Raw genomic sequence first — 26,031 nt, 5'->3', positions numbered from 1 at the left:
AAGAGAAGATAGATCTAAAAGAGAGAGAAAGATCTAAAAGAGAAGAGATAGATCTCAAAACTCTCAATCTTCATAAAAATTCTTCACCATGACAACAGATCTGAGAGAGAGAAGGCAGATCTGAAAAAGAGAAGATAGATCTAAAAGAGAGAAGATACAATTAATAATAATTACTTCTTAAATTTCTTTATACAAAAATTATATTATTATTTTAAGAATAAGTAATCAAATTTACAATAGCTTTATATTTTAAATTTTATAATAATAAATTATTTGTATATAATATTTATTTTATAGGATGTTTTAATTTATGCGCTATTAAAGTTATATATAATGTTTAAAGAAAAGTTTTTTTTTTTGAGGAGAAGAAAAAGTTATATATTACTTAAAAAAAATTACTCCATCCGTTTCATATTACATGTTTTTTTAGAGAGTTGTATAGAAATTAAGGATATTGGAAAGAAGACGTTGTTGCCCCTTATTTATTGATTCCAATATTTATTTATTTTATAATAAGTCCATTATTCTAATTAGTTTCCGTAAACCCGCGTTTTATAACAGAAAAAAGATGACTATATGTACTGATTATATAAAATGACATATAATATGAATAAAAAAAAAAATCTCTAGAAATACATGTAATATGAAACGGATGTAGTATAATATATTACAAAAGTCAAATTTCCGGTGTTATATTATATGGGTCAAACAAGAGAGTTAGGGTTTACCCTTGAATGAGTTAGGGTTTGGTTGAAGCTGGGGGTATTTAAGCAGCCTATATTCTCTCTCAGCGTAATAGCCGCTCAGTTTACAGTTTCCTCTCAATCTCAGCTGAAGTTTCCGAAAAACCGACCGTCGGACCACCACCGACGTTTTCTCCCCTAACCTTGTCGCTTCCAATCTCAAACCCACACCGTCCACCGTTGTCTGATCTGCAGATCCACCGCCGTTTCTGTGAAATCTACCAGATTAAGGTACTGAACTCTCTCTTTCTGCTCCTAATTCTTCGTTTTGTTTTGGTTTATAATTATTAGAGTTGATTTTCTGTAACTTCAGTTCACCTAATTAGTTAACAGAACAAATTCTTATCAGTTTTCTGAGCATATTTGCTGATTGATTGTATTTGAGCTATAATTTCTTTTTATGGTTTTTACAGATTTATCCATTAAAATAAAACCCGTTTGCAGAATCAGTACCCATAAATCATTATTACGTCTAATTGAGTTTCGATTTTTATACTTTCCTCTCTAGATCTATGGAGTCCGAGGAAGAGGAGGAAGAGGAAGGCCCAAATGCTTAAAATTTCTCCATCCTTGCTTAGAATTGGGAGCCTTGGAAATTTTTTTGTGAGTATTTTTCATATTTCTAATATCTGTTCTTATAATTTCATATGATTTATTTTTATACTTTGAGTTATACTTAAGGATAATTGTTAATTTTCCAGTTTCACCTGGACAAGCATAAAAATCCAGCTTCAAACGACCCTTTGGCCCATAACTCAACCATTGAAGAAAATATTGGCTAAATGGGGCTTAATACTTGTATTAATTAACTATAATTCACTTATATGTGGTAATAAGGTTGGTCTTATTAAAAATCAAAGCCTATCTCTAATAAATTCTAGGGTAAATTTCAAATAAAACCACTGTGGTTTCAATGGTTTACTTTTGAGGTTTCACACTTTTAATAAAACAAGTACCTTTTGAATTAATGCTATTAAAACCATCTTTAACAATCTGAATAAAAAAAATTTACAACCTGAATAAAATTTTTTAAGAATTATTAAAGTTGTTCAACGTCATATTTAGTAGGGAACTCCATTTTCGATTTTTGAAAATCATCTTTTTGAAACTTTCTCTTTCTAAACATTAATTTTCTATCTCTTTATCAAACATCATTTAAATAGTCTCAAAATAAAAAAATTGAAGAATTAAAGTTGCTTGGAATATTATTAATTCTTAAAATATGTCATTTTTGAAGTCATCAATGATGATTTTAATAGTATCAATTGAAAAAATCCTTATTTTGCTAAAGTTGAAAACCACAGTGATTTTATTTGAAATTTACCCTAAAATCTATTGTGGTATCAATTAAACCTTTTTGAGATCAAATTAGTTCAATATGACACCTGTTAAATAACCAATCATACACTAACACGTTAACTTTGGGTTGATTTGAACTTAAATATCAAATTGATACTCAAACTTAATTTTGGACTTATTTGACTTTAATATTGGACTAAAGAGTTACATGAACAATATAAGTACTATATAATTATTTTTAAGAATGTATAGATTGACTAGTGTAATATGTAAAAGCACAGAGACTAATAAATTATTTGATTTATTTTTAAAGGGGATAAAGTCCAATTTTTCTTCCATAGTTTTTAGTACAAATTTACTCCTAATTTTTATAACCAAAAACATTTTGACCTTAACAAAAAAAATTTGAACAAAATGATTTACATTTTGTTTGGTGGATCTTACAAACATCAAAAGTCTCAAATATTTATTATGTTACTAATACAATTATACAGTATTTACTAAAATGCCAACAATAACACACATAAGTTTATCACAATAGAATGTCTAAATGTCTAAATTTTTTTTAATACAATTACAAAACATGTCAAAATGTACAAAATTGCTTTAATCTATCGACAAACTTGCTTGATATGATAAAATAAATAAAAGTCAAATTCGTTTTTTTAAACTTTCCATTAGATAAGGATAAATTTGATTTTACCTGAGAACCTTAAAGGTAAAATTTTACGAGCAAATGTAGATATTATCTCTTTTCAAATATTTAATTTTGTATTTATTTCATAAAAAAATAAGGGTATTGCTATATAACGCAATTTTTTTTTCACCCACCGCACCCTTTTGACATTTATGCCATTCTCATTATTTTTTTTCAAAAACAAATTTTTTTTCCTCTCTCCCAAGCCTAAAAACTCGAATTGGACGAAAATGGATCCGAGCATTCCCGAAGACCATGATTTCGAAAACGAGGTGATCCTACGATATAAATTTAAATTAAAATTTCGTTTTTTAAATTTTGAATTTTTTTTAACGGATTTGGCCTAAACGAGCGGCGCATGCCGTTCGTCCGCAGGCCAAACGGATGAACTACCCGTTCGGCCTGCGGACGAGCGGCATGCGCCGCTCATTTGGCCTGCGGAACGAGCGGCATGCGGCGCTCGTTCCACCAGCTGAACGAGCAGCGTGCGCTGCCCGTTCCACCTGCGGAACGGGCGGCACACTGCCCTCGTTTCGCCGTGGGACGGGCAGCGTGACCTACCCGTTCCAACCTATGGTTGAACGGGCAGGCTGCCCGTTTAGGCCTAATGTGGCCTGTTTTTTGCTTTTTAACCGGGCAGCTTGTCCGTTTAGCCTATACGAGGTCCGAACAAGCTCGGAAGTGTAATTTTTAACGTGCAGGCTGCCCGAATAAGCCCTAAATTTATATTTTTTTTATTTTTTATGCGTATTGTTACTACCTATTATGCACCCGAATGCCATTTTTTAACATTTTTGTGCGTATTGTTAATACATATTATGCATTTTTTATATATTTAGGAACCGTTAGAAGATTGGCAACCCGACGTCATTGATTACAGTTCCCGTTTTATAACGGACACCGTTTTCTCTTCGTGTGAAGATGCTGTTACTTGGGCAAAACAGGTAGCTATTCTAATTTGGTTTGAGATTATAATATCTTCGAATAAACATGGTGGAAAACAAAAGCAATTGAGATGTTCACCGGGTGAACGCTACAGAGGGAAAACAGATGCATAGCAATAATTCTCATAATTGAGGTTTTCCATTCTTGGTGTTCCGTTTGGTCATCTGCTGCTGCAGCTTCTTCTTCCTCAGGTTCGTCGTGCTCTCCCTCTCTTTGTCGTGGTGGGTTTCTTGCCCTCCCACTTGAGCTTGCTCCTCTAGATGAGTTCCTGTTCAAAACTGAATGGAAAGTAGATTTTCCCAGAAATGTGGAGTTAAGCAAGGTGGGGTGGAAACCATCTTCCTGAATGTCCAAATCTTTGAATTGGTTATCAAGGAAGTTGGTAACCAAATGTTCGAGGCCAACGGACCCGCGTTTTTTACTTGTTTGGCTTGAAAAGCCTTCGAAGATGGCTTTGATACTACTAACGGGTTTATTGTTGGCCACACACCACAGTATGAGCAATTCTGTCTTTGAGATCTTATTGCTCTCATTTTTGCCTAACAAGTTGTGAGCCACAAACTTGTGTACAAGGTTTAACACTGGGTCTAAGAGGTGGATTGGGCTAGCAGTGCGGGAGTCAAATTCTGATAAGCCTGTTAATTGTTCCCAAGCTTTATCCTTGTCATGGGTTCCTCAAAACCCGAGACTGCCTCTGGATGGTTATAGACTCCCATCAAGGCTGCTAACGTAGTGTCACTGAGACGATAGGGTACACCGTTCAGTTTGAAAGAATGCTTACCACACCCCACAGGCAGCTCCTTTTTCAAGGTGGTCAGAAATTCTACAGTGAAGTCGTAATACACTAGGGTCCTTTTTGTGGCCAGTCTATGCCAACCGTGGAATTTTAGGATTTTATTGAAATCCTTTTCCAGACCTATAGATGCTAGATATTTCTGGTCAACAATGATTAGAGTGGCAAGTTCTTGCCTAGAAAACCAATGATACAACAGCCCATCTCTCTCATCGACTAGTCCAAAAGGTGGGTTATACTTAGCTTGCAGAGCGTCACTGAATTCGATGTCAGAGTCGGCTTCATTGTTAACCGTGATCTTGGCCTTGCCTTTTCTTCCCATAGTGCCTGAGAGCTAGACCAAACGTACTAGTTAGAATTTCTTCACAAACATAAATATAAACCCCCAAATAACCAATAAATAGGTAAAACCATAGTATAGAAACTTAGGGACCAAAACCATAAGCTTTCAGTCCCTAAGTAATTTACCCGTAATTTTAAATTCGTGCAAAATTAGGGATGACCAGTGACTAAAATGTGTTAAGAATGTGATATAGAATTCTATTGGCAAGTTTTCAACTATAAACTGAATAGTTGAACTTTGAGCTAAAATGGAGATTTTACCCAAATTGAGCAATTTCTCCAAATATTCACAAATTAAGAACAAAAATCATATCCAAACCACATATTAATCATAATGTAACTATATAATGTAAGAATATCAAGAATTAAAAGCAAATAAAAGGTTCTTTGAGAAAAAGGATAAAAAACCCAAAACTTAGGTTTATCCCAAATCTCAAAAATTAACACCCTAAACTAAAATCTAAACCTAGAAACATGTTAGAAATAAAAAATAGGTAAGAATGTATACCTTAGTTGTTGAATTCGGGTTAGTATGGAAGATTTGAGGTTTAGGTTTGTGAAAAAGAAAAAGAGAGAAGGAAGAAGGGAATAAAAAGAAAGAAAGAAAGAAAGAAAGAAGAAGGTAAGGAAGGGGATGATGAGTCATCCCCTATCCTTATCTTTATTTTATGTATTGTTTTTTTTATTTTTTTTTATAGTTCGGGATTAAAAATCCCGAACAGCCCATGTTGGCCGAGCAGCTGGCTCGGTCGACCAGCTCCGCGAGCAGGGGCATTTTTTTTAATTTAGAGAGAATATGGGGTGCAAAACTTGACAATGTAATAAAAATACGAATTAAAAACTAACAACCAAATTTAACCAAAATAAAAAAGAAAAGAAAAATGCAGAAATAATTTTTCAAGCTTTGAATTTAAACCGAGGAGAACTCGATTTCTCCCCCTTATTCAATCCTTTCTCAGGATCTTTGGATTCTTCTCCGTTGTGCTTGGGAGAGAACCATGTGGCCTTTCCTGCCTGTCCCTATTGATCTGGGCTACCTGATTGCTCAGATCCTTGCAGAAAGCTTCATTGTTGGCAAGCCTAGCCGAGATCTCCTTCAAGAGAGTAACCACATCGTCAGATTCCTTAGGAGGTTGCATTGGCCCTTAGTTCTGCTGTTGATATGGGGGCATGCCAAGCCCCTGCTCTGTATGTTCTTGAACAAAACCGCTGGGAGGTCGAAACACATTCTGATTTGAATTCCCGTAAGATAGGTTCGGGTGCTGAGGCCTCCTATAGTTGTTGTTGTAGGAGTTGTGGTTGTTGGGGTTGTAGTTGTTATAGTTCTGGTTGTACCTTGGCTGCCCCCCAACATAATTGACCATCTCCACCACATCTCCAGCGAAAGGGCTCCCTGCCTGACAGTCATTTCCATGGTGGTCGCCGCCACAGTGCACACAGGTGGGAGGTTGGTTGAATTTAGCCAACAGGACGTCCATCTTCCTACTTATATCCGCAACACTTGGATTTTGTTCTTGTTCTTCCACAGCAAACACCCGCTGCCTTGTGGGGCCAGCGAGTTTCTCCTCTTGCCACTGCACGCTCTTCCTAGCCAGCTCGTTAATCATGTCATACGCCTCTGTTGCTGTCTTCCTAAACAAATCTTCACCCGCTGCGGAGTCTACAATGGCCCTATTGGTGGGTGTCAATCCGTGATAGAAGACGCTCACCAATTGATGCTTGGATATGTCATGATGAGGGCACATGCGCAGCATTTTTCTGAATCGGGCACATGCGCAGCACATGCTCATCCTTCCACCAACCCGAGCATGAGGCGCTCCACACATCTTGGACTCGATTCAGGAAAATGCTGCGCATGTGCCCTCATCATGACATACCCAAGCATCAGTTAGTGAGCGTCTTCTATCACGGACTAACACCCACCAACAGAGTCATTGTAGACTCCGCAGCGGGTGGAGATTTGTTTAGAAAGACAGCAACAGAGGCATATGACATGATTAACGAGCTGGCCAGGAAGAGTGTGCAGTGGCAAGAACAGAAGCTCGCCGGCCCCACAAGGCAGCGGGTATTTGCCGTGGAAGAACAGGAACAGAATCCAGTTGTTGCGGATTTGAGTAGGAAAATGGACGTACTGTTGGCTACGCTCAGCCGACCTCCCACCTGCGTGCACTGTGGCGGCGACCACAATGGAAAGGATTGTCAAGTAGGTAGCCCTTTCGCTGGAGATGGGGTAGAGATGGTCAACTATGTTGGGGGGCAGCCGAGATACAATCAGAACTATAACAACTCCAACCCCAACAACTACAACTCCTACAACAACAACAACAACAATGGCAACTACAGGAGGCCTCAGCACCCGAACCTCTCTTACGGGAATTCAAATCAAAATGTGCTCCGACCTCTTAGCGGATTTGTTCAAGAGCATAGAGAGCAGGGGCTTGGCATGCCCCCATACCAACAGCAAAATCAAGGGCCAGTGCAACACCCTAAGGAATCTGACGAACTGATCACTCTTTTGAAGGAGATCTCGGCTAGGCTTGCCAACAACGAAGCCTTCTGCAAGGATTTGAGCAATCAGGTAGCTCAGATTAATAGGGACAGGCAAGAAAGGCCACAGGGTTCTCTCCCAAGCACAACGGAGAAGAATCCAAAGATCCTGAGAAAGGATTGAGTACGGGGGAGAAATCGGGTTCTCCTCGGTTTTTAATTCAAAGTTTGAACAATTCCATTATGCATTCCCTTTTCTTTTTTTTTTTTATTTTCCTTTATTGAGTATTGAATTTTAATCTCGTTGTTTATTTGCACTGTCAAACTTTGTTCCCCCGCACTTAAAAAAAAAAAAAAATTCGCCCAACTCGAGCGAGTTAGGCACTGCCCAGCTCACCGGGCTGGCCGGCCGAGTCAGCCGGCTCGGCTGACACGGGCTGTTCGGGATTTTGAAATCCCGAACCAAAAAAAAGAGAAAAAGAAAGGAAGAAGAAATATAAAATAAAAGAAAAAAGGAAGAAAGAATAAGAAAAAGGGGGGTGACTCATCATCCCCTTCCCCACCTTCTTCTTCCCTTCTCTCTTCTTTCTTTTATTCTATTCTTTTCTTCTTCTCCTTTTGCTTCTCCAAAACCTAACCCCCCAAATCCACCATTCTAACCCGAATTCAAGATTTAAGGTATGAATCTTTACCTATTTTTGATTTCAACCATGCTTCTAGGCTTAGATTTTAGCTTAGGGTGATAATTTTTTAGTTTTAAGAAAAACCTAATTTTTAGGTTTCTCTCTCTTTTCTCAAATTAATCTCTTGTTTGCTTTTAAATTCTTGATTTCCTTGCAATTTGTGTTGATATGATGATTAATTTATAGTTTGGGTGTGATTTCCATTCTCAATTTGTGGATATTTGGAGAAATTGCTCAATTTGGGTAAAATCTCCATTTTAGCTCAAAGTTCAACTATTCAAATTATAGTTAGAAACGTATCAATGGAGTTGTGAATTGCATTCTTTTTATGTTTTAGTAATTGGGTATCTTCAATTTTGCATGAATTTGTGAATTTCGGGTGAAACACTTAGGGACCAAATACTTATGGTTTAGTCCCTAAGTTCCTAAAGCTATGATTTTTGCCTATGAATGGTTGTTTGGGGGGTTTATGTTGAAACTTGTAAATATGTTCTAACTCTTCCATTTTTGGTCTATTCCTCAGGAACTATGGGACGGAAAGGCAAAGCTAAGGTCGTCGTCGAGAATGAAGCCGAATCTGAGGTCGAGTTCGACGAAAGCCTCTAAGCTAAGTATGATCCACCCTTTGGTCTTATTGATGAACGTGAGGGAATATTGTACGATAGGTTTTCCAAGCAAGACCTTGCCACACACATAGTTGTTGATCAAACTTATTTATCGAGTATAGGTTTAAAGAAGGATTTCAATGAAATCCTCAAATTCCACGGCTGGTATAGACTAGCCACCAAACAGACTCCAGTTTATCACAACTTTACCATAGAATTCTTGACCACTTGGAAAAAAGAGCTACCCTTGGGCGGTGGGAAACACTCTTTTAGACTAAACGGTAAACCCTACCGTCTCGATGGCACCACACTAGCAGCCCTAATGGGAGTTTATAACCACCCAGAGGCAATCTCAGACTTTGAGAAGCTTATAACAAAAGATATAGCTTAGGAACAACTCACAAGCATATCAGACTTTAACTCCCAAACTGTTAGCCCAGTCGCTCTCCTAGACCCATTTCTCAATCTTGTTCACAAATTTGTGGCCCACAACCTATTGGGCAAAAACGAGAGCAATAAAGTCTCAAAGACGGAACTGCTCATACTATGGTGCGTGGCCAACCACAAACATGTGGACAATATCAAGACCATATTTGAAGGCTTCTCAAGCCAAACAAGTAGAAAACGCGGTTCCCTAGGCCTTGGGCACTTAGTTACCAACCTACTTGCGAGCCAATTCAAAAATTTGGACAATCCCGAAATTGCTATTTACCCCACTTTGCTCAACTCCAAGTTTTTGGGGAAATCTACTTTTCAAGAAGTCTTAAACAGGAACCCAACCGGAGGAGCAAGCTCTAGCGCAGGGGGAAGAAAAAGAGCACGAGTTCCACAACAGCAAAGGGACAAAGAACCTGAGGAAGAAGAACCTGCGATAGCAGGAGACCAAAGGGAACACCAAGCGTCGGGGACGGAGGCCCAGTTCCAAGCCATCAACAATATGATGGCAGAAATGCGAGATCTCAACCTACGGAACTTTAACACTGTTCAGCAGATGGACCAACGGTTCACCAACTTTGAGCAGAACATGGACCGAAGGCTTTCGGGTCTTGAATACGTAGTAGCAGACTACTGCGAGCACTACAACATGCCTTGGCCATACCCCCGGCCGATCAGTAAGTTGTCTTCTCTACCCTAACTCTTTACACTCGTACTTCATGATTTGTGATGCAATGTTGAAACTTATTGCATGTTTTAGTGTGAGGAGGGGTAGGGTAGACAAACTTACAAAAATTGTATAAATTTTAAATTTTTGTTGCGTCGTGTCTAGTTTAGTTTAGCGTTTTTAGGTTTTGTTTATGTTTTTGCATGTTTAGGACCTAAAACTGTGAACCTCCTTCGAATCTAAACTTCGTTATTTGTCTTTGCGGGCTGAGAACCGAATCTAAAATTGCATGGCAACTAGTTTAGGCGTAGGACACAACTCTTGTATCTGTAAAAGCATGAGCTACAATTTGCATTTAGACCTTACTTTTGAAGAAATGCTAAAATCATTACTTAGGTAGATAACTTAAGAATTGAAGGCATGTGATATTAAACTTGAGTTTGAGGAAAACTAGTAAACACAAAATTGAAACCCAAAGAATTGTGAGCTGAATTTGAGCCTAAGAGCGAACATCAAAAAGCTCTTTTTCTTGACATTTTTGTGTGAATGCTTTGACTTGTGGAAGATTACAGATTTTGCACCTAATACTGTGTTGAACCTACATGCAATGATTTGAGATGATAAACGATGAATCAGCCTCATTAGAATTAATCCTTTTCTTTACCTTATTTTTTTTTTTCATCCACTCTAGGAAGCCCCTTTGAGCAAACATTTTTGTAGTTTGTAGATTTTTCTTTCGTTCTAACCCATTTTTGCAAACCACAACTTGATTCACTATTTAACCTTTGTTTTTCGCAAAGCTCGAAATTGAGCCTTTGCTTTCTTCTAGCGCTTTACCTTTGTTTATGACATTTCAGTACCAAACCAAAAGGCTAAGAAGTGAATGAGCATCACTACCCCAAAAAGAAAAAGAGAAAAACAGAAACAGAAAAAGAAAAGAAAAGAGACGAACAAAAGGGGAAAAACTTCAGTCCCCAATTCCTGAAAATCAAAAACGTCTCAAGAAAACATCCCAAAAGAAAAAAATAATAATAAGGGATGAATAAAAAGCTCAGTCACTTCGTATTTGCTAAAGCCATTTTAACTTTGTTTTTGTAGCGCTAGAACTTTTAACCATTGTTGTACCTTTAACCCTCTAACCACATTACAACCCCAATTAGAGGCTGTTTTTGATATCATCGGAGTCATATAGCATAGTAGAGGAACTCGGATGAACGTGCAAAATCAACGTAATCCTAAGCAAGAACATAAGCCGAGAGTAAACACTTTAGCCACCAAAATTGTGTGAATGAGTGAACTACCTATGGTGAGGTGTTTTACTTAGCGATCCCCTTAAACTCGTTTCATTGAACATGTGTCCATTTGCTTAAAACTATGACCCATGATAATTGAAATGCGGCTTTTGGATATCGTGTCTCTACTTTGTATTTCCGAATGCATATAATTACAGATGTTCGAAGTTGTGTCAAGCACCTAGTCAAACCGGGAGATTTTCTAGCTTGCCTGTGATGGCGGGTTTAGTTTTTAGTTTACTTGGGGACAAGTAAAGTTTTAAGTGCGAGGAGGTTTGATAGGGGTCTAAAACCCCTATCTTTGGGTACGGTTTTAGGACGGGTTTTAGAGTTATTTGGTTAATAAACGAGCAATTCTCGCATTTAAATGCTTTTGTGTGAGTTAGTTAGGAATTGGAAACGTTCTATTTACTTTTCGTCGTTTAGGCTCGTTTTATGATCAATTTAGGCAAATACGGCCGAAATAGCATGCATAGTAGAATTCCGTTATCTTTTGAAGCTAATTGGTCCGTCAAAAGTCGCACCAAACGAAGCGTTTGCTCAAAATAGGCGATTGACGGATCAATTTGGCTTTTGGACTAATGTTTTTTGGAGTTTTTATGCGTGTGCAGATGTAAGTTCGGACGAAAAAGGGCATAGAAGTCACTCGGCATGAATCGAGCACGCTTCGGGCGAAAACGCTCGGCGAGCAGGGCCCCACGGGCCATTTCTGCTCGTCGAGCAGGCCACCAGGCGCCTGCTCGGCGAGCAGCCCTGCTCGCCGAGCAGCCTTAAATCCTTAAATCCTAGAAAGACGCCTGCATTGGTAGACAGGTTCCCTGAAAGGGATTTTTCTTCTTTTACATTCTGTCTAGCCTCTGATACATGCTATGAATTCTAGGTTTATTGTAACTTCGTGACAATGTTTCCATCTTTGATATATATTATAGTTCTTGTTTATTCAATTGTTTTGATGTTTTAATCTTTGTCTGATTGGTTTAACTCATTCGATAATCCCAAAATTAGGTTGGCACATATTGCGAGCTGAATCTGACCTAGTCAGTGCCTATAGGATTGACGACCCTATAGAAGATTAAGCCCAAATTACTGAGCCTTAGAGCTAGTTTCGGCCTTACAATGGAATCACGAACTAGGGACTTTAGGAGGATAGGTCGGGTTAATCGCCTTGGACACAAGTGACTTAGGTTTCAATTCAATTGTTTAAACATTCTATTTTCATTATCATCGTATCCCTTCATGTTCCTTCGGTTAATTGCATTGGTAAAAGATCACTTAGGAGTAGTTTAACTTAATTAGGGGTAGAGTAACTTAATTAGGCGTAGAATAACTTAGTTAGAATTGGATAACTTAGCTAGGAGTAGCGTAATTCAACCTAGGAGTAGACTAATTTAATCAAACAAACTCAAAACCCCCTAAGCCTAGATAACATCCAAGATCGAGTAGCTCGGTACTTGCAGAAATAAATCCTGTGGACGATAACCTGGACTTAAACCAGAAATTTATTACTTGATAACGACGGAGTACACTTATCCCTTAGTGAGTTCTCATCTCTGACTTAGGTGAGGGCGCATCATAATCCTAAGCAAGAACATAAGCCGAGAGTAAACACTTTAGCCACCAAAATTGTGTGAAATGAGTGAACTACCTATGGTGAGGTGTTTTACTTAGCGATCCCCTCAAGCTCGTTTGATTGAACATGTGTCCTTTTTCTTAAAACATATGACCTATGATAATTGAAATGCGGCTTTTGGATATCGTGTCTCTACTTTGTATTTCCGAATACATGTAATTACAGATGCTCGAAATTGTGTCAAGCACCTAGTCAAACCGGGAGGTTTTCTAGCTTACTTGTGATTGCGGGTTTAGTTTTTTAGTTTACTTAGGGACAAGTAAAGTTTTAAGTGCGAGGAGGTCGGATAGGGATCAAAAACTCCTATCTTTGGGTACGGTTTTAGGACGGATTTTAGCGTTATTTAGTTAATAAGCGAGCAATTCTCGCATTTAAATGCTTTTGTGTGAGTTAGTTAGAAATTGGAAACGTTTTATTTACTTTTCGTTGTTTAGGCTCGTTTTATGATCAATTTTGGCAAATACGGTCAAAATGGCATGCGTATTATAATTTCGTTATCTTTTGAAGCTAATTGATCCGCCAAAAGTCGCACCGAATGAAGCGTTTGCTCAAAATAAGCGATTGGCGGGTCAATTTAGCCTTTGGACTAATGTTATCATAAGTTCGGGCGAAAGACGCATTTTTTGGCATTCGGCGACCGCTCGGGGGCGTATCGGGTAAGACTGCTCGGCGAACTGGCCTATTTAGGCCAGCTCGCGGCGAGCTGGCCTTCGTAGGCCAGCTCGCCGAGCAGGCCCTCAAAGGCCTGCTCGGCGAGCAGACCTGCGGGAATTGGTCAAAAAGACCAATTCCGCCCCCACGACTCCACGACTGGCCCCACGACTTCCTACCTGCATAAGGACACGAAATAGGTCAAGAAAAGGGCCTGAGCCGCGTCTATAAATAGGATTTTTCCAATGTAAATTAGCATCTTTTATCTTTGTAATTTTCTTAGCTTTTCATCTTGAGAAATCCTCTCTACCTCCTCCATATCCTTCAAATCTCCATTGAAGACACCTCCGAAGCTCCGCTCACCGAGGATTGCTCAAGCTCCATCCTTAAGTCCTAGGAAGACGCCTACATTGGTAGACAGGTTCCCTGAAAGGGATTTTTCTTCTTTTATATTCTGTCTAGCCTCTGATCCAAGTCATGAATCCTAGGCTCATTGTATCTTCGTGACAATACTTTCATCTTTGATATATATTATAGTTTTGTTTATTCAATCGTTTTATTGCTTTAATCTTTGTCTTACGCTTTGTCTGATTGGTTTAACTCATTCAATAATCCCAAAATTAAGTTGGCACATATTGCGAACTGAATCTGACCTAGTCAGCGCCTATAGGATTGACGACCCTATAGAAGATTAAGCCCAAATTGTTGAGCCTTAGAGCTAGTTTCGGCCTTACAAGGGAATCACGAACTAGGGACTTCAGGAGGATAGGTAGGGTTAATCGCCTCAGACACAAGTGACCTAGATTAGGTTTTAATTCAATTGCCTAGACAATCTATTTTCATTATCATCGTATCCCTTCGTGTTCATTCAGATAATTGCATTGGTAAAAGATCAATTAGGAGTAGTTTAACTTAATTAGGGGTAGAGTAACTTAATTAGGCGTAGAATAACTTAGTTAGAATCAGATAATTTAGCTAGGAGTAGTATAATTCAACCCAGGAGTAGATTAACTTAGAAAAACCAAACTCAAAACCCCCTAAGCCTAGATAACACCTGAAACCAAGTAATTCGATACTTGCAGAAATAAATCCTGTGGACGATACCTGGACTTTTCCGGAAATTTATTACTTGATAACGACGGGGTACACTTATCCCTTAGTGAGTCTTCTTTACGGAAGGCGCATCATGACCCTTTCGCAACTCCTCCCGAGTCATACCAAACAACTCCATCACACAAGACTGAAGCTCCTCAACACTCGCATCAGCAGTCACCATAGCCCCATCGATGGGGATGCGCAAAATCTGCCACACATCATGCAACATAATGCTCATCTCACCAAACGACATGTAGAATGATGACGTGTCAGGCTGCCACCGCTCCACAAAAGCCGTAATCAGGGGCGCATCAATGTGGCCATACATGATATTGGGTAAATGGGACAATCCTGATGACTCTCTACGTGTCTGGATCTGCTTAGAAGCACCACCGTACCATACACATAGCTTCCCACAATATACTGAGCATGTCTGACACCTGAGGAGGCCCCTATCCTGCCCGCTCCAGATAGCATGGGTAATATGTCACAGGAAGCTCGGGATCACAAGACCATTAGATGGACCCCCAGGAACCGGGGTCTTCACGATCCAGTCATCCTCTCCATCACTCTTCTAGCGCTTGTTGTTACCTGAAATTACAGTAAACTCATTTCAGAATATTCGTATATTTTCTAATAATCACGAATAAATCACATAATCATAATTAAATTTAAATTTCTCACCCGAAGACGACCATGCTGTAAAAGCAAAACGTCCGTCACGACCCCTCGGTATGGTCTTAGCAGATACTCGCACAGAGGATGAACTGTGAGGAGGCATAGAGTCATCTCTGTCCATCTCCACAGCATCCGCCATCTCCTCAGTCTGTGCCCTCTGGGCATCCCCCATCAATATCTGCTATGTCAGTTGCCTCCGGGCAGAGGCAGTCACAACACGTGACCTTGTATGTTTCTGTCCAGAACGGGCCTCAACAATATCAGCCTGTAAAACCAAAAAAAAAAAATTACATATATAAGCATATAACGCATTTTTTTAAATATACTCATTTTCTCGTTTTTTCGGTTTTTTTAATAATTTAGGCTTGCCAATGGCCGGACCGAATGAATTTATTTTAAAAAAGAAATTTCGGGGCCCATTTTGCCTAAACAGTTCGGCCGCTGGGCCGAACGGTTGCGGCGCTCGGGTCGGCCACATGGCCGACCTGGACGCCGCGCCCTTTCCGTCGTATGGTGGAACGGGCAGCGGGCACCTTACGATGGAACGGGTGCGCATCTCGTTCCACCTTATGGTGGAACGAATGCACTGAGCTTTCCACCTTACGGTGGAAAGCACGGCCGACCACCACTGGTGGAACGGACAGTTCGTCCGTTCCGCCAGTGGTGGCAACGACATCGGGATTCCTTTCAGGCTAAAAAAAGGGGGTTCCGCCTCCGATTTCGGAAGCAGAACCCGTGATTTCGGACTAATTTTTTTTAAAAAAAAACTTACCGGAACCTTCATGAAGCCTTTACCCTTTCCTTCCTTTGGCGGCATGTCGTTTTAGGTCGGGTTTTTTAAAAATCTAAAAAGCTAGAGAGGATTTGAGTTTTTGATTTCAAATTATGAGGAGGGCAAAATTGTCAAAAAGGTGCGGTGGAAAGTATAACCTTTGCGGTATATAGCCGCCCACAAAAACAATTTAACTATTTATAAGATGCATTACTTGATTCAAAAAGAAAAAAAAGATGCAGTACTTGATTTTCAATTTTAGCAAATAACACCTTAATTTCATCCTTTAACTCTTCAAAATAATAATAAAAGCAAAACAGTAAAATGGAATAATTCTCCTAGATAAGAAAGATCATGTATATTTGACATTTTAGCTTTTCAATATAACAATATAAACGATTAACGTTATTATACAGAAAAAAAAATAGTAATTGTAATGTAATTTTGAAACTTGATTAAGGAATTAGTGCAATATATCAATACCAAGGTTTTAAAGATTCTAACCGCTAGTCGGACTAAAAATGCTAGTCGCCAGTTGGACGGTCATGGGTTTCGTAGATTCATCGAATTTGTATTTTTGTGGGTTTTATTTGTTAATAACCAAATTGTTATATAAATTTGATTACAATATGTATTGTATCATCTAAAATTAATAATATAAAATGATTTAATATAGAAAAATATGTATATGAAACAATGTCCTTAAAGTCTTAAATCATATCATCAAAATAAATAAAGAATGCAATTAAACTTTAGGATGGATATAATGTTGTAAGTGTTTGGTTATAGTTGTTTTGATAAAACGTTTATTTGATTATGAGTTGGTTTGATTATGAGTTGGTTTGTTAAAAAGTTTATTTGATTTTGAGTTGCTTTGATAGACAATTTATTTAATTATAACTTATTTTGACAAAAATGCTAATACAAAGATATTGATATTTATCGGTGATTTAATTTGATGTGATAATATGATTTTTAAGCTTAAAATGTTAATATTGTTGGATTTGATATAATATTTATGTATACATTTTTTTTAAGTAGATTATTTTATATGAATTATTAAATAAATTTAGGATGCTAAACATTTATGGTTAATAACACTATTATGAATAGTAGTATTGATACATTAAAAAAAATACTAGTAGTGATAAAATAAAATTTTATAGTAATAAAGTGAAATATACAATTAAATCATCAATGTCCCAATTAAAGTGTCAATGTGTTAAGAGAGATATGGATGTACTAACGTATGTAGAATTATGTTGCTTTAATTTCGTATTTAAAGATTAAAAGATGATTTGGGATACGTAGGATGTTTGATAAATTATCAAGTGCAAGTCAAATTAATAAATTTTAGATAGCCTAAATAAATATTTTTCTGGTCCATTAGAAAATTGGTTTAAAAATACAATAAATCATAGATAATCTAATTGAGTTGAGGGGTTAATTGCTCATCGTAGCTACACATAACGCCTCAGTATTTCTAGTAATTACTTTCATATGTTGTTTGTATCTCGAATACAAGTCAACCTTTGACACATTTCGTGTGTTGTCGTTGCGTCTTATTTATATCTCGAACTACATTTTGACATATCAAGTATGTCCCCACGTGCTCCAAGTCTTTCATATACGTGTCACTATTCCCAGAATATGTTGACATGCAGTTAGTCTCATCCCATTTACTCGGATGGCAAAGTGTGCCTAACTATGTCGTTATGCCATCCATTTTTTAGTTATATAGGGTGTGCTCACATTTAAAACCGTTTTAAAAAAGGTCCAGACACTCACAATTGGTGTACTTCAAATTCCATATTTACAATCTTTTTTTTTTGGTAGAAACAGGAAAGGAAAAACAAACAAACAAAAGAAAACCTATCCTGGGATCAGCCTAGGGAAGCTAACCCCAATCCTATCCTCTAAAAGAAGAGAAGAGAGAAAGATAGGAGGATCAGAAAGGGTAGTGACGCCCAACCTTTTTCATGACCAGCCGCTGCCAAGCGATCAGCAACCCGGTTTTGCTCTCTGAAAATGTGGCTGAACTTTATGAACTCAAAGGAAGAGCAAAGTCTTTTAATAGCTTTGATAAGGTTGCGGCTATTAAGACAAATAGCATGATTATCAGAAATCAATTTAATGGCCTCCATGTTATTAGACTCAACAGATAACATCTTTAAACCCAGACTCTTGGCAAGCTTGATGTTGGGGTTTAGTGTCCTACAGACAATTGTTCTAAGATATAAACTTAATGTAAATGAATTATTCTTTATATTATTTATTTTAATGAGATATATGTTTTATAGCTATATAAAGGCAATCCTTTTTAAGCACTAAATAAAGTCTAATAAAAGGAAATCCGTAAGTTTATTTAAAGTGATTATAAAGTGTTCATACAAGCATGAAGTGAGACAAAACTTTATAATAAACTGATAAACTTAAAACCACCCCAAGTCAAGTGATATGTTTGGGATTGATATATCACTGTTGAGACTTGTATGTAACAATGTCTTCTGTCCGACAGAAAGCTGATCTCACAACCTTCATATATACAGATATCTGGACAGTTACATAGATCCGATGAAAAGTAGTTCATTAGGATTGGGGATCCGATTTGAGATAACAGGATGGGTAGATTCATCATTGTCACCTGTTCATCTCATTGGTATTAATAAGTATAACTAATCCTCAGACTCAAAGGAATATTAATTGGTATTCTGGATTACGGAATGTGACGCTTTGACTCTGGTGTAACACGATCCTTAACAGAGATGACTCTGGGGTGTGAACAGTAGACGTTGGGTATCACAGAAAGTGATTGCGGGATCGTTATATATTGGATTGAGCATTTATCACTCCCGATAAATGGGAGATACATCCAAGGATCGCTTGTGGAAGACTCTACTCTAAATCCTTGCAAGGTGATAGCTTAAGACTTGAAATACAGATTTCACTTAACCTATCTATTTGAGTTGACTCGACCTGTACAAGTAAAACGAACGTCTCGCTATATGTGACTTGACATCATCCATAGTCATAAGATTCAGTTCAAGGATGTAGTTGATAAAGGATCGAATTATACTGTAACTAATACGGAAAGGTTAACGACAGAATCAACCTGTCTTCTTATAGCTCTGTGGGAATGATTACAGACTTGCTAATCACATACTCTGTACATCATTCCGTTATGCAAAGATTAAATATAATTCTTTGAAAATTAATTTAATAACGTTGCATACGGCTAGAAGCAATAAGAACCTAATGGGTCACACATAAGACTTGGAACCTAAAAGAGAGATAGATGTTAATTAATTGATGGAAGCCCAATTGAGCCCAATAAGGCCCATGGACCAAGGGGGGTCGAAATTCATGTAGTTAAATACATGAATAATTAATTTGATTTTTTTAATCCTAATTAGATTAGGATTATAAATTAAATTAATTAAGAGATAAATAAGTTAGGAGTTTTAATTAAATTATAATACTCTTATTATTATTATCCAATAAGGTTATTATTATTATCCTTAATATATTAGATATATAATGAGATAATAATTAGGAATTCTATTCCGAATTGAATTCCTATTCAGTAACCTAATTCTATCTAACTAGGGATTAGATACAAGAGATTATAAATACCCCACCCCATGAGATTTTTGAAATCCTAGAGCTAATCCCCTACTGAGATTTTCGAAATCCACCCTAGCACAAGAGAGAGAAAATTTCGACACACCTAGTTCGAAGACGAGATTTTCTACGGCTTCCTTCCGATCAATTGATTTCATCTATTTCTCTTATCCTTGATCTTGTGTTGATTAGTTAGAGGCAATCTACTTTGGTTGCTATTCAACGGTTGATTCTAAATTAATCTTCCCGTGTTTTATTTCGTGTTTGGGAACTCGGAGAAGAGTTGTGGGCACTTCATTAACAACGGTAGATTGATCATCAAAAGGTAATTCTTCTTATCATTCTTTATATGAAATAACGGTTAACGGATCTTGTGGTTTATGGAAATAGGTTAAAAATTTTATATTTCCGCTGCTATACCTTAGCCTAATTTCCAACACTTGATACCAGAGAGAATTCCCCAAAGCTCCGCTGAAAAGGAAGAGCCCAACCCCAGATTCTGGGTGAACCCAGACAGCCAGGCGCCCCCCGCATCTCTAAGAACACCTCCGACAACAATCTTCCCATCATTGAGGCAGGAGCCATCCGTATTCAATTTCACCACCCCATCTCTCGGCCTGCTCCATCCAAGGAGGTGGACATCTCTTTTCTGGGTAGACCTGGCAAGGGAGTCCCCTTTGAAACTCTTAGTAATAATAGAGAGTTTTTTCGAGAAGAACTCAGCTAAGTTAGGAATAAAAACAGTTTTATCACCAAAAATCTCCTCGTTCCTCCACTTCCAAATTTGGTGACAGATAATAGCAAAGAAAATATCACCATGCTCCATGTTAGCTAGTAACTTCCCACTAACACCATCAGAGAACCAGTCACGCTCAGAGTGGGCAAGGAAGGAATAGAGGATGTGGTGTGGGAGAATTTTCTTCCACACCTCTTTACTCTTAGAGCAGTCCCTAAGAGCATGACACAAAGTTTCATCATGGCCTCTGCATCTACTGCAAGCTCCTGAATCCACCAAATGCCGTCTGTGCCTATCCGAATTAGTAAGCAACATGTCCTTAACCCCCAGCCACAGGAAACTCCTAATACGGTAAGGGATTTTAAGGGTCCAAATGGATTACCAAGTATCAGAGAGAGGATCAGACCTATTGAGGGTAAATGCTTCAAAGACCGATTTGCAGGAATAAGCTCCATTATTAGTCAGGGTCCAACAATGGCTATCCTTGTCTTCCTCTTGATTACTTATCTTCACTCCTCTAATTCTAAGGAGAGTATCCAGGCTAAAGAAGGTGTCAAACTTAGACCAAATCCAGTCCCCCTCAGGATCAACCACATCGGCGATCCTCCAATTACGGATATTACCAGGCGGAGGGGAACTACACACTTCTAGTAACGGTTTGTCTCCAATCCAGGTATCATTCCAAAAACTGATGGATTTTCCATTACCCACCTCCAAGCCAACCCCCGAGCAAAACTCTGCAAACACAGCGCTAAGCCCTTTCCAGAGGAAAGAACAATTGACAACTCTCTCCTTAGGGCCCTCAAAATTTTTGTTTTTCGATACTTACCATAGAGAAGACGAACCCAAAGAGAGGAGGGGCATTGCCACATTCTCCAGAGAAGCTTCATTAATAAGACTTTGTTATTATCCTTAGCTTGTCTTATTCCAAGACCTCCCCTACTTTTCGGCTGCCAGACCTCCTTTCAAGGGACAAGGTGAATCTTTTTCCCCTCTCCGGACTCTCCCCAAAGGAACGCCGGTTAATTTTGTCAAGCTCATTAAGAACAGGCTCAGGCAGTCTGCAGGCTTGCATGATATGATTAGGAGCCACGCAATTGACAGACTGAATTAATGTTAGACAGCCTGCCAGGGAAAGAGAATTAGCTTTCCAACTAGCACACAACCCATTAGTTTTATCCAGAGTTTCTTTAAAAGAGGCTTTGGAAACTCTGTCGCTATGGAGGGGGACCCCAAGATACTTACCCAAAGAGTGAGTAAGAGGAATACCAGATAAATCACTTAGCCTTTTACAAACGCCTTTATCCATGTTTTTAGAGCAAAACATCCGAGATTTTTGGATATTGATCTTCTGGTCAGAAGCAGCGCAGAAACAATTAAGGATATCTATAACCACACCAACTTGCTCCTCATTCCCTTCCACAAAGATCATCACATCGTCAGCGAAGAACAAATGGGTAATAGGAAGGCAGAACTTGTTGATGGACACAGGATGAAAATTCCCATTGCTCACAGCCTCTTGGATCAGGTGCGACAACCTCTCCATAGCAATAACAAAAAGGAAAGGGCTCATAGGATCCATTTGACGGACCCCCCTGGAGGGAGAGAACTCATCAGACATATCTCCATTGATCAAAACCTGAAAAACAGGAGAAGAAATGCAATACTCAATCAATCTCCTCCAGCTTTCTGGGATACCAGCTCTCTTTAAACTATCCAGAAGAAAACTCCAGTTTAAACGGTCATAAGCTTTCTCCAGATCCAGCTTGAGAGCCACAATCCCTTTCTTACCCTTCTTCATCTTCATGGAGTGAACCATCTCCTGGGCAATAACCACATTATCCATCATTTGCCTGCCAGGAATAAAACTGTCTTGATTCTGGCTGATAATCACAGGAAGAATACGCCGGAGTCTATTTGCCACAATTTTAGTGATAGCTTTGTACAACACATTGCAGAGACTAATCGGCCTCATTTGTAAAAAGGATGAAGGTTTTTCAACTTTTGGGATCAGAACCAGGAGGGTTTTATTCACTAGCCTAATATCGTTGGATCCGCCGAAAACACCTTTAACAAAACTGTAAATGCCTTCCTTCACAGTTTTCCAGTGTTTGTGGTAAAAACTAGCAGGAATACCATCGATCTCCGGAGCCTTAGTAGCTCCAATACTAGAGAAAGCCAGATCAATCTCTTTCTGGTCAATAGGATGGAAAGCTTCTTTAATAGCATCCTCCTCCAACCTAGGAAAGGAAATCCCAGAAAGGGCTTTATCCAGATCCACCTCTTCCTCTTTAAATAAGTCTTTATAGAAGTCAAGGGCCAGGCGACGAATATCTTCATCCTCATAGACCCAATCACCATTGGAGTCTTTAATAGCATCAATCCGATTCCTCTACCTCCTAATAATAGTAGAAAGGTGGAAAAACTTGGTATTCCGGTCTCTGTCCTTAATCCAAGCCTTTCTAGATTTTTGAAACCAAAGAAGCTCTTCCTGTCTAAGCACAGCTTCCAACTCGTTCTAGAGAGATCTAAGATGACAATTCAGACTGTGATCAAAACGGATCTCCAAACAGCGTTGAATGCCTTCAATTCTTCTTAAAAGTTTATTCTTTCTTCTGATAATGTGGCCAAATATATTTTTATTCCATCCCACCGCATTCCTTCTAAACCCCTTAGCGGCAAGGAGAACATTAGAATGAGGCTGCCAATTGTCCTTGACAAAATTTTTAAACTCAGGATGGGACTTGATAAGTGCATAATTCAACAATAAATAACCCCGCTTTTGTGCTTTATTATTGTCGTGTTTTGTTATTTTTGCGGGTTTTATTGTTTGTTTTTGGTATTTCCATCTCTACAGGCCAATGATGACTAAAGGGAGATAAATTGGGCTTAATTTGGGCCGAGCTGATGTCGGGTCGTGATCCGGAGCTGATTGGGCAGATATTGGTCTGAGTCAGAGTTAGTCTTGTACAAGACTAAGGCAGTTACAGGCTGACAGTTTCCTGGTTCGAATAGGATTGCTTTCCTGATCCGGATTGAACAAATTTGAGAACAAGATTTTCAGCTGAAGCACGAAATTGTAGGAGACAAATGAGGAGGCAATTAATTTCAAATTTGAAAGAAGATTCTGAAGCAAATTGAAAGGGATTTAGTTCCCTATTTTGAGGGCCATAAGGGACATAAGAACGACAGATTTTCCAAACCCTAGAGTTCAGTTTTACATTTTCATTTTTATTCCAGCAGAATTACACATACTTTTGATGGCTATTGATAGCTAACTTTTTAATTTCGGTTAAGGGATAGTTCAAGGGATTCTTCTCCGTTATCGTGAGATCGTTGTATTTCACTTTTCTCATTTGTTAAGTCGTTTATTTGTTCATTGTGTTGAGAGTATTATTCTCAATTGATTATTTGTTCCATGAATGGTTACTGCAGGATTGTTTATTAGATTGAATAATCATAAGGCTGATTCGGTTTATTAGAGTTTCACCTAGGACAACCGAACTAAGTAGCTACTGACTATTTGAGCCAAGCTAGGTTCGTGTTTGGAAGAACGGATCCCAGTCTGACAAATCAGAATTCGTATTCCACGTGACATTCACACGAATCAAGTTGGGCTTATCTAAGTCGAATGTACAGATAAGTTAGTTTATAATCGCCGACGCTGAGAGACGATTAACTAAGATCAGGTTCTTCTATTTCTTAAAGCTGTCAGTAAATTAAATCCTAGGCGCTGAGATATGATTGTTTATTGGTTAGGAACAAGTTATTTTGTCGTGCTTAATTAGTTCATTATTAAGGAAGAACATTCAAACTGACCCGACAAAAACGTGAGAATATAACCTAATCTGTCAATGATCGTTAACGAGTGAAGCACCCTGGGATCCCCCTTAACTGAACTTTTCCAAATATTATTCACGAACCATATTCAAGCTCTATTTTGTTTTTGCCATATCTTTTACTTGCTACCTTTGATTTAATAAGTTTCACAATTTCAACCCCCCCATTTAATTATTTTGTTAGGTCGTTAGAAGTTTTAAGTCAATATTATTCCCTTGGGTTCGACCTCTACTTGCTCTATTACAAATTATTCGTTTAGGAAAGTTGGGATTATTTTTGGTGGATTCGGCACCCATCAAATTTTGGCACCATTGCCGGGGAATAATCTAATTTGATTTGATTTCTTTTATGACCAGGTCCAACAATTCAGAACAACTTCTTTTTGAATCAGAAATTGAATTACTGGCTCGGAGGTTTCGCAAGGAAGTAAGGTTACAGAAATTACAAAGTGCCAGGAACTCGAGTTCAAGTGAAGAGGAAGAAACTTCCAGTGACGAAAGTGAACAGTCCGAAGAAGAGACAATGGCAGACAGAACTCTAAGACAACTTCAAGCGCAGGAAGTCAATAATCAGCCCCTCTGCATCACATATCCCAACTTGGATGTGTCGTTTGAGCTGAAATCCGGGTTGATTCACTTGTTGCCCAAGTTTCACGGCATGGAGAGTGAAAGTCCTCATAAGCAATTCCATATGGTGTGCTCTAGCATGAGACCACAAGGAGTAACGGAAGAACAAGTGAAGTTGAGGGCGTTCCCATTCTCATTAGAAGACGCGACCAAGGATTGGCTTTTAAATTTGCCATCAGGAACCATTACTACATGGAATCAGATGGTGCAATCATTCCTGGATAAATATTTTCCAGCCTCCCGAGCAACGTTAATTCGGAGAGAAATCAGTGGAATCAAGCAAAAAGATGTGGAATCGCTCCATGAGTATTGGGAGAGGTTCAAAAAGCTATGTGAAAATTGCCCTCAACACGGGATTGTGGAAAATTCTCTAATTCAATATTTCTATGAAGGAATGCTTTGCATGGAAAGAAAAATGGTGGACGCGGCAAGTGGGGGATGTTTCCTCGACAAAACGCCAACCGCGGCTAAGAAATTGATCAGAGTAATTGCAGCAACTTCTCAACAGTTTGGGAAATCTCAGGAAGGTCCCAAGAGGGCGTATGAGGCAAGCAGTTCGAACATTGAAGAGAAATTGAATAGACTGACTACTCTTGTGCAGAACTTGGCTATGGGAAAGCGGCTCAGGTGAAAAAGTGTGGGATCTGTACTGCCACTGAACATGCCACAGATGAATGCCCTATTTTGTATGAAGATAATGTTGAACAAGCCAATGCACTTAACGGGTACCAAGGGCAGAATCAAAGGAAGCACGATCCATACTCTAATACGTACAACCCAAGGTGGCGTGATAATCCAAACCTCAGCTACGGACCAAGATAGCAAAATTATCAATCACAGCAGAACTATCAGCCACGGCCTCACCAATCCACCCAAAACTCAGGTATGCCTTTGACTGATGTTGTCCATAATCTCGCAACTAACGTGCAGGAACTTCAGAAACAGATGACTCAAATAGCTACTGCTCTGACTGAAATTCAGTCTCAAGGTAAGATGCCCTCTCAACCGGTGGACAACCCAAAGCCAAGCGTGAGCGCAATCACCCTTCGTAACGGAAGAGAAATAGAGCAGCCCGTTTTAAACAAATCGGCCAGCAAGAAGAACGTTGTCGAAGAGGATAAAATCTTGAAGAAGAAGCGCAAAAGCGAGATAGAGTCCCTCCTTTAGTTACTCCAGCACCTTACCCGAATCGGTTTGACAAATCAAAGAAGGAAAAGGAAGAGAAGGACATCTTCGAGGTATTTTGCAAGGTCGAGGTAAATATTCCATTAATTGACATTGTTAAACAAGTTCCTCGCTATGCCAAGTTCCTTAAAGATTTGTGCATTAATAAAACTAAAAGGGTTGGGTATGAAAAGATTACCATGGGTGCCAATGTATCAGCTGTACTTCAA

The 26,031-nt window shown here is 38.7% G+C and overlaps 1 protein-coding gene across 6 annotated transcripts; it reads left to right on the top strand.

The window, feature by feature from the left end:
• The first annotated feature begins 744 nt into the window (after positions 1 to 744).
• LOC136222896 (uncharacterized) lies at positions 745 to 26,031 on the top strand. 6 transcript variants are annotated; one of them, XM_066010587.1, is made up of 6 exons: positions 745 to 974; positions 1,252 to 1,346; positions 2,946 to 3,011; positions 3,579 to 3,683; positions 3,779 to 3,875; positions 8,513 to 14,333. In XM_066010587.1, the coding sequence occupies exons 2-6, from the start codon at positions 1,293 to 1,295 to the stop codon at positions 8,593 to 8,595; spliced, it is 405 nt and encodes a 134-aa protein (XP_065866659.1). In that variant the 5' UTR covers positions 745 to 974; positions 1,252 to 1,292; the 3' UTR covers positions 8,596 to 14,333. The 6 variants fall into 6 exon arrangements, 4 of the variants coding, with proteins under 4 accessions (XP_065866659.1, XP_065866656.1, XP_065866657.1 ...); XR_010685703.1 differs by lacking the exon at positions 3,779 to 3,875; XM_066010584.1 differs by lacking the exons at positions 2,946 to 3,011; positions 3,779 to 3,875; positions 8,513 to 14,333 and adding exons at positions 17,651 to 19,760; positions 23,029 to 26,031.

This window comes from Euphorbia lathyris, chromosome 3, assembly GCF_963576675.1.
Source record: "Euphorbia lathyris chromosome 3, ddEupLath1.1, whole genome shotgun sequence".
In the NCBI taxonomy this organism is placed as follows: Eukaryota; Viridiplantae; Streptophyta; class Magnoliopsida; order Malpighiales; family Euphorbiaceae; genus Euphorbia; species Euphorbia lathyris.
This window is presented reverse-complemented; position numbering and strand designations above follow the sequence as displayed.